Here is a 9,970-nt window from a genome sequence, read left to right as displayed (position 1 = left end):
TTTGCTTTCAGATAACGTGGAAGTTGTACCCATAACCTGCTCTAATCTACTCTAGATATCCAATTCATGTGTGACTCAGAAGCTCAAAGTTAGGGGTCTAAATTATGCCTATAATCAATGGAGTGTCACAGCAAACAGTACTCAAACACTATTTTTGTGGAACAAGATCTCTGTATGTTTTGGCTTTCCTACTTTAATACATTCTCTGTCTCTTCTACCCACATGCTTCAGAAGTCTACTACTTGTATGATCCTGTTTCTTCATTAACATACTAATAAATTTGGGTAAATTTTGTCGTCTTCCCAATCACCTCTCCCCAAACCTCTCCTGTTCTTTTAAGTATGCTAATAGTGCTGTGCAAAGAATTTCTGTGAAAGTAGGTAGAACACTTTTTTTTTTTTTAAAGTAATTAAACAAGTGATAATACCATCAAGCAGACTTCCCCCCCTTTCTCCCCCAAAGTGGAAGAAATATTCCTCTTTGAAATTCTTACGGGGTGTCCAGTGTGTGTAAGAAAATACTTGTGATAGTGGAGAGATTGAATGTTGCAGGAGGGAGCATCCTGCTACTCCTTGTGCAGAATGCAATTTTTTAATGCCTCCAGATACTTTCAGTTTCCAAATTCATTGGTAGGGTATGCCCAGATCAGCTCTGGTGAAAAAGCCCACCCTCCACCCCCCATATGGTGGCTCATTTTTGTAACTTTTCTATTTAGATAATACCAATATGATTCTGCTCCAAAATAAACAATCCTAATTCCACAGCTTAACTTGGTTGTGAGAAGTATCTCTGATTTGAATCTGTCTTTTGATAGGTTTATTTGATGCTTCCAAAACCTTGAACTGGAAAAGATAGTTAAAAAGCATTGTGTACTCATATTTTCAGTTCCACTTGTGATTTTTTATAGACCTTTATCATGTCTTCCTCACTGTTCTTTTGAAAACTGTAGAATTACTTTTTTTTCTTTTCTTTCAGTTGTTTCTCATGTGGAAGCTCTTTTATACTTTTGATCATCCTTATTATGCTTCCTTTCCAGACCTCAAAAATGATAGAATAGTATTCAAGACAGAAGTGCAATTTGGGTTTATACAGGGGCATAATGATGATGGGATTTTTTTGTTCTGCTCTCTATTTCTTTCCTATCTATGCTTTTTTGTCATTACTGAACACTGAAGTGACTTTTCTTTGTTGCACTTACAGAACTATCAACTTCACAACTATGAAGTTGGTAATGTTCTTCCCCTGTGTACAACATCCTACACTCTTCTGCACTGAAGTTCATCTGCTGCTTTCTTGAATGGTCATGCTGAGTAATGGAGTCCTTCCATAGTAATTCACAATCAGGTCTTATTTTTATTGTGCCAAATAGCTTAGTTTTAGCAAATTTCACTTCCTTGCTATTACAGTTGCTGTTACAGATTATGTTGAACAGTGCAGGTCCCAACACAGATCCACTTGGGATCTATGTGTCTGTCCATTTCTTTTTTTTTTTTTTCTTATCAATTATTTATCCATACAAGGACATCCCTAAGAGCCTTTGAAACTATGTCAAATACAGTCCACGTGGGTCTCCAGGAGGTATCAAGTGGATTTCCCTTGTTGATGTACCTACTGACTCCTTTGAAATTGTAAACCTGACAGGTATGACTTCTCTCTACAAAAGCTGTTGATAACTCTTTAAGAGTTAGTAACTGCGGTAGTTACTGTCTTTGTTATACTTTCTATTAACTTGTCTGTATAGGCACCAGCTTTGCTGTTTACTAGTTATCGGATTGCTCTGGAACCCTTTTTAAATATTAGTGTGATTTTGACCATCTTCCTGCTCCTCTAATGCAAGGCAGTTTTAAGCAAGAATTTACACTCCACAGGTTGGCTGTTTTATCCTTCAGTTACTTTAGAGTTCTTCTGTGACTACCGCCTTATTTGAGTGATTTATTATCTTTTTTGTGTGTCTGTTGAATCCTCTACTGGTGTTCTGATGCACTGCCTGTAAGGAAGGATTCTGGCATTGGATCTTCCCAGGTTCCTTCACAGTAAACATGAATACAAAAATTCACTTTGTTTTCCTGCTTTGTCTTTATCTTCTCTGGGTACTTCTTGCACGTCTGGAACTGACTGTCTGGAAGGGCTTTTTTAGTTTAGGTTTACGCTATTTCCAATTGTTCTTCACTCTTTTAGCTGGACTTCTTGGACTGCTGTATCTAACTTTGCAGAGTGTAAAGTCTTTCCTGTGTTCTTATTTGGATACAGCTTTAGTTTTTTCAAGGATGTTGTCTTGGTTTTAGTAGCCTCCTTACAGCCTCCTTGTGTAGTCAGGCCAGATTGTTTTCAGTCTTTCAAAAGTCCTTCTTAGTAAGTGCTGTGCATATGGTCACATATGCAAAAAACGTATGGGATAGTGTCTTTGAATAATTTCCATGCTGCCTTCAAGGATTTTTGCACTTCTAAAAAGCTTCATAATTGCATGTAATTCCCCTTCCTTTGAAATTAAATACAGCTACAGTCAATTTCTCCCCCCCCCCCCCMCTTTCACATGAATGTTTAATCTTGGTACACTATGATTACTGTTCTAAAGCTTTTCAACAGTAATATTTTTGAGCCAGGTTTTGCAGTGATCAGAACAAGTCAAGAACTGCTTACTAGCTACTGTGTTCCCTTCCCAGTATTGGCTCCAACTGTCCAATGAATTAGGCAAATTTTTAAGTGGGTTTTGAGCAACTCTCTGTGACTTTACCTTGCCACATATAAGACATCCCCCTTCACACCTACAGTCTTTGGCTGAATTTACATGTTAAAGTTGAGGGTGGGCATAAAGGTGTGACTAGAGCTCGGCATTTTGTAGCCCTCGGTACAAGTCAACTGCTTGTATTTGAGGGGGCATTTCTTACCTTGATAGTTAATTAAAAAGTTTTAAAATGTATCTTTTAAAAACAGTAGCAGTAGTAAATTTATTTGAGAAACTGTGTTCTGTCACTTAATGTCTCTCACCAATACTATATTTGTAGTTTGTACTCACTACACATCATTTTTACAGTAATTACTTTTTAGAGAGAGGTTTTTATGTTCTCCAAAAATGCATTCTCTTTTTTTTTTTTTTCTGATGCACAGAACCGAGCATCACATAATAACTTACCTTGGTCATGCAGCAGAACCCCTCTAGCCATTTCTGTGGTAGTCTCTAAGGTACAGCTGAAAAATATAGCTGAAAGAATGAAGACTTCATGAGAATGAAATCTGCTTTTGTATTTGGACATATGGGCAATAATGACAGTATTTTTTAAGCCATATTGATAATGTTTTAATATTGAATAAGGAATTATAAAAGATTTAGTGCAAGCACTTTATTGGGGTTTTTTTATGCTCTTCCAGGATTGAGAGGAAGGAAAATGCATTCCTTAAAAGGTAAATTGCAAAGCAGTTGCAGGGGGGAAAAACAGCTAATTGTCTTATGATGTACAGATACTGCCTTGGTTTAAAAATTCCATTCTTCTTCCTGCTTATAGTTGCATTAGAAAAAAGTTGTGCTTCTCGACCTGTTTTACCTAGAAAAAGAATCACAGGTGCACTTTGTAGGCAGAGACAGCTAATGGAAGGAACCCATGTACCTGATATGTTTCTGCTATTCCATATTTAACAGCAAACAGAAAAGAGACTCAGGTCATCTTTATCTTTCAAAATAAAATGTTTTTGAAGTTACAAAAAATCAAACCCAAAGTGTTTAATCTTTGGTTAGCAGTCTGCATTTAAACATGGGGAAAAATTCATATTTCAGTTCTTTCAATGATCTTTTGGAGAACCAAAATCAAGTCCCTTGGCAAACATACAGTTGTCAGTACGCAGGAGTTTTCTTTAGTTATTTCTGCCTGTGTTATACTGAGCAAGCACTAGGCATATGTCTGCTTCCAGCATAGTATTCATAGAGACTCTAGGGAGTGGAGTAACTTCATACCTACTACTTTTCTGTGAAATGCTGTGGAGTCTACAGAAAAACAAAATGAACCCCAAAACCACAGCATGTGCTATTGAAAATCCTACCACGGAAATGCTGTAAATCCTACTAGTACTACACTGTTGTCACAGGCCTGCTTCCAGTGGTTTATATGACCAACATGTATATATGTGCATTTGTGATCCTTAGGGAGGGGGGAAGAAAAGGGAGGGGAAATTAGGGGAAAAGCAAAAGGGGAAGACACGAAGATGTACCAGGACATCAGCTATTGTCCTCTAGAAAGGGTGAGGTTAAGACTTAAATCCCATCTAGGTCAGTGTCTTTTTGTGTGATCACAAAATACCAGAGGTTTTCTCTTGTGAATTGCTGCTGACTACTTTGGCCCTTCACAGAATAATCTTTAGATAAAATTAGAAGTTGGAACCATTATTCAGCCTATACTACTAAAAATACATTGTATTGATCCTGTCTCTGTAGTTTGGCTTGTATTGGAGCAGAAAAGAGTAGAATGTTGAAATGGAGGCATAAAGGCATATTCTGGAGTTGGACTTCTGTGGTAATCAGCTGTGCAGCTCTTAAGGAGACCTGGGAACAAAACAGATTTGGAATAGGAGTTTTGTGTGGCTTTGTGTGAGAGCAACTCCACAAGTATTATTTCTCCTTCAAAAATGGAGACTGTATGTATGTCAGCAGTACGATGGGGATTTGTGAAGTGACGTATGTGAAAAGGGATGGCTACCTAAAGAATGAATGATGTGCTTTGTCAGTTTATGGAGGTGCTAAGTGTATATATTTGTATACCATATTAAGAAGTGTGCATGTTTTGATTTTTTGGGGTTTGTTTTTGTTTTTGAAGAAGTTGCCATAGATATTATAGATGTCATTCAAAGTCACATTTCTGTAAGGTAGCTCAGTTCTTGGAACAAAGACCCATGTTTTTTAGTTTATATATCCAAAACTGCAGCTGACCACTTGAAAATGAATTGCACTGGAGAAATTACCTAGCTTCAGTATCACGCACGCTTGCTATAGTTGCCGTTAAGTCAAAAAGTAACAAGGGAAATAAAACATGGGTATGAGTTGGTTGGGTTTTTGTTTGTTTTTTAATGGCAGTAAAGGGGCAGTAACAATACTAACAAGTCATGGAAAAGTATTTGATGTCTGTAGGCTGTTGTTATCTTCTTTTGGGTTTAAAACTTTTAACTGTCAGCGTATAACTTGGATAGGATGGATAAAGAAAAACTAACTCTTGCAGCACACCATGATTAACTTCAAATATAGTCAACCAAAACAGAATATTTGAGTCTTATGCAGTCCCAACAACCTGCTGATTAAAGCACTCTGCTGTTGGATACACGAAGTGACAGTTGGCCTGTTTCAGAACAGGCCTTAACTATGTCTGAGAAATGTGACTTATTTATTGAGAAATGTGAGAAATATTTATTATGCTGGAGAGGTCAACTATTATTTATGTAAAACAGAAGCTGCTGGGAAAGGAAAGAAAGAAAATAGGCTGAGAAAGAATGAGGAACCATACTGCAACACAGGATGCTATGGCATCCCTCCATAGTGTGAGAGACCCAAGTTTGTATTGCTAGTTCAAGTCAGTTCTTCCAAAAGAGATAAAGGCTCCATGAGGAGCTTGATGTCTTCTGCAAAACTGAATTCTTACTCTTCATTCAGCCTGTTTTAAGGCAGTTAAATTAAAAATATTGGAGCAGGAATGAAGACATCATGTATATTCAGGAATACTGGGGGTTGTGGGAGGACTGGCTGAATAGATATGAGAATGGGAGGCTGCAGTACATTTGGGGATTGTTTTTTTTTGTTTTTTAATCTTTTGTAAATACATTCTATATTGACACTAATAATTTAAAAGGATAACCCAGTACTTTGAAAACAAATTGGTAATTCTTGCAGTTTGAGGCACAATTCAGGCACCAGCTCAATCTGAGAAATCCACTGACTTCTACTTGGCACTTGCATTTATTTATATATTTATTTATGTATTGCTGTGGTTATTTTAGAAAGTCACAAACAAACTCTGTGCTCATAGAGATGAAGAGCCAGTTTTCAGTTGGTGTTCTCAGCTCTGCTCAATTTTGTGATGCAAGGTAGAAAGCGGAAAAAATATTTATTAATTGAATCCTAATCTTTTATTGATCTGCCTAGCATGCACTTTATCTGATATGACTCTGCAGCTCATCTAAAAGCTTGAAAAATAGACCTGACCTATGGACTGGAAAATTGAAATTCCTAGCCAGAGAGAAATCTTTGATGTCGCTCCCATAACAGCCATTGCTTGCTACATTTGAAGAGAAGACTGCAACTGTCCATACTCTTTAATTGAAATCTTGTGGACTAATAACTAGGACCTGGATCATGACTAGATGATCACTGCAAAAACAGCCGTACCTCCTCCCACCACTCCTGCCCAAAGCTGGCTGTTGTTAACTCTCTGCCTGACTTTGGCACTTCCCTAGCATACCAACAGGATGATTTGCTGAGCTCTCCTCTTGTGATTCAGTGCAAAGTCCACTGAACTGGTTCAGACAGCTTTTTGTGGTGCCTGACTTACCACATAAGCAGATGAGGTTCATTTGCATGTACCTGTTCTGCTTGAGGATCCTAACAAACAGCTGGTGAGGGAGAAGCAGCATGCAGAAGTTCTGGGAATAATGATCTGAACACAGATTAAGGCCTGTAGATAAATCACTTGTTAGGTGAAAGATTTCTGGATCCAGCTATGCTAGTGGAAGATTCATTTGACTTCTGTTTCTCATTGATATTCTCCTACCATATTGGAGCAATCACACAGGAGTGCTCTTGGATTATTTTAGGTAAAATCAGCCAAGTTACTCTAGTTACAACAATTTAAACTGTTTAACTGGACTGATCTTTTGACTTGCACAAATAAGGAAAGCCTTCCACAAACTTGTCTGCTGATAGACCAGTGAGAGCAGTTAAGTATTTCCTAGAACAGCTAAATTCAGAACAGGGGTTAAGACTTGGTGCACCTGCAACTTTGCACCAGTTTTGTTGTACCAGCACAACTCACTCTGTGATAGTCTGCATTTAGTTACAGTGCTTTATATTAATCGAAACATGTTACTGATCAACAAAAGTTAAGTTATAATGTAAGTATAAGTCAAAGTTTCCATATACTCTTGTGTTCCCACTTAATTAAATCTGTAAGTACAACATGATAAGTAATGCAATTTCATTTAAATAGTTCTAGGGTTTTTTAAAAATAGGTTTTCTAGTGGGCTGGATCAAATAACAGCGAAGCTGTAAATATTTATTCAACCTTCCCTTTTTTGGTAACTATTTGATGAATTATCTACCACAGGAATAGCTGGTTACTAAATCATTTGACCAAGACCAGTTAATTAAACATTTTCGGTAAATGTTATGCAGCTCTGATTCCTGCATTGTTGTTGCTGCTTCCCTTTCTTCATTTTGTTCATCTTTTTTTCTTTTCTAAAGGAGAATATAGTGCATATCCCGCTACATCATTTTCAATTTCTTTCTCTTTTCACCTCCTGTCTCTTTCCTTTTCTCCCCACTGTTCTTCACCTCCACCCCTGCATCTTCTGTTTCTCCTTCTTCTGCCACTTCTTGATTTTGTGTACTGAACTTCTCTTTTCAAATTCATCTTATCTCTCTCCCTCTCTTTCTCATTGCCTCACATGACCATCACCCACCCACTCACACCAGTGCATCTGTGCACAGTCTTGGAAACTTTCAGGTACTAAAACCTAGAGAGCTACTGTACTAGTGTGAATATAAGGCAGGAAAAAACATCCATGAAGCTTCTATTAGAATAGACCCTGCTCCAGCCTTGCAACCTATTTTGCTTCGGCTCTGCATGCTGCCTGACAGTGCATGGTCTGCTTGCCAGACTTTTCTCTCTCTGTTCAAGCATTATAGATGAGACTTTTCACCTGGGACACGGTCCAATCCTGCTGACTGTGCCAGCCAGCATGCCTGACAGGCACCTGAAGTGCTGCAGATGCACCAACTGCTGCTGGCCAGCAGACACCGTCCCTGGGGCTCTAAAGAGAGATACACAGGACTTGCACAGTTGAAACACGGTCTTTGAAAACAAGATTAGCTGTCTTCTCTAAGCAGTTCGTGGAGAAAACGAAAACAAAAACAACTCTTTATATTTAGGCCACTATGGTAAAATTACTGGTTTCAGATTAATCAGTGCAAAACAAGATTTCCTCAATGCTGATGAACAATATGTCTTCCAAGTTGCTGGAAAAAGGACAGGTGTTAAGAATCCCTGTTGTTTTTCAAGGATTTCAGCTTTTTCTCTGAGTATCCATATAATGAGTCTGAGGATTGTGCTGCTCCTCCAAAACAAGCTGCTGTTTCAGACCTTCCCTTTTTTAGTTTTCTTTCAGATAGGTCATGAAAGATTTCTGATGCAGGCTTCCTTTTTTCTATAGCTTATAAAAACTATAAGTTGATTTCTCTGCCCAAACAATACCTTTGATGTAGCACGTAAGCTGATTTTTATGGCAGTCATATTTTTCACTTTCCATGCAAGACACAAAAACCTAAATTACTTTGTGTCATTCAGCCAGTTCCGTAAGGCTTCTATTGAAAACTCATGGATAGATGGATCATTTTACTTCTCTGAATAAGTTATGTAATTGGAAAAGTTAATTTCATTTCAGAATTAAAAGCTAATGAATGGCTAAAAGTTTCCATCTATAAAATATGTGATTATTATTTAGAGCAAGGCAATGCTAGTATGAATTAATAGACAATGCTAACTGATTATAAATCATTTTATTTAGAAATTAAATATTACATTAAATAAAATGTAGAAGCTCACATTTGGCAAAAAGATCCGATGTCATGGCAACAGATTACAATTACCAGCAGCTTCTGGGTGTTGCCCACATTACTTCTTCCCCACCCTGCCTCAGCCTGTCCATATCCACAGTGCAACAGATGAATTCTGACCTGTGTTTTCTAATCTTTCTTGAAAGAAACATATCTGTCTTCTTACAAAGTACAGGGCAGTCTGGAACCTGGAAAGCTAAAATTCAAGTGGTCCAGCTCTAGAATGACACTTTCTCCTAACTTTAAAAAAGAAACCAAAAGTACATCCATGCTGTGGACATATCTTTTGCTTATGTACTGTTAATGGGGGATTAATCTGGTATTACCTCAAACTGTATGTCAGATCAGACTGACATAATACATGAAATTATTTATGGATTATATTTTAATTTGAAATCATTCACTGTATTCTTTTCTTTTTAGATTCAACTATAGATTGATGTGGGCAGTGACTTTTTTAACAGTTGAAAATGCTGTTTAAAAAAAAAAAAAAGAATAACAGTAAATGTATAAAACAAAATACAAGTCAGACATGATCAAAAGTGTGAAAGCCAGATGCAGCTGTCCAAACCCAAATATTCAGGATGCAAAGAAATGCATTCAGACAACTGGAGAAACTACAGTGTACTCATGCTTGTACTTTAATTCAGGATTGAGACAACAGTCTAGAAAGTGGGATACCCATTTTTGTTTTTAATCTGTAGCCAAGTTTAGTTTTACTTGCCCAGTGTTTTTCTTCCTTAATGTGCTTGCAGTCAGCCTTACTGATCACAGTTCTGTTGTGGTACTTGTTATTATAGTATCAGAGAAACAAGAATACAAAAAAAAAAGTAGCTGCAGAAATTTTGTTGTCCCCTTCGCCTTTACAGACTTTACAAATGTAAATTTGCTTCAGAGTTCCACCTTTTTGTTATAGGTCTCAAGAGCTATTATGGAAGTTCTCAATTAAGATTTTAATTGTTGCTGCTAATTCTGACATCGCTGGGATTTTTATTTGTTTGCTGTCCTTGGTTGTGTTCAATGTCTTCAGTTATAACTCAAATTGTTGCATCCAACTTCTCTCTAAAATTATAAGAACAAAATGCTTTTAACTTCTTAATAATTTAAGGACAAGTCTACTGGTACCATAGAATGTGTTGTGTTTATTTTAATTTGTTAGTTAAG

The 9,970-nt window shown here is 37.2% G+C and overlaps 1 protein-coding gene across 2 annotated transcripts in view; it reads left to right on the top strand.

Moving 5' to 3' along the window:
• The first annotated feature begins 1,520 nt into the window (after positions 1–1,520).
• Positions 1,521–9,970, top strand: part of CPPED1 (calcineurin like phosphoesterase domain containing 1) — a 51,951-nt gene continuing 43,501 nt past the window's right edge. Inside the window, exon 1 of one of the 2 annotated variants that reach the window (XM_026076662.1) lies at positions 1,521–1,641. Coding sequence is in view for 1 of the 2 variants with exons in the window: in XM_026076661.1 (XP_025932446.1) it covers positions 3,387–3,402 (16 nt within the window). In the remaining variant the exon portion in view is untranslated. Of the gene's footprint in view, positions 1,642–3,385; positions 3,403–9,970 lie in introns of those variants that run through there. The other variant, XM_026076661.1, reaches the window with a different exon arrangement.

Source organism: Apteryx rowi, unplaced genomic scaffold, assembly GCF_003343035.1.
Source record: "Apteryx rowi isolate R43461 unplaced genomic scaffold, aptRow1 scaffold_436, whole genome shotgun sequence".
In the NCBI taxonomy this organism is placed as follows: Eukaryota; Metazoa; Chordata; class Aves; order Apterygiformes; family Apterygidae; genus Apteryx; species Apteryx rowi.
Note: the sequence above shows the minus strand (reverse complement) of the source record. Positions and strands in the feature narration are given on the sequence as shown.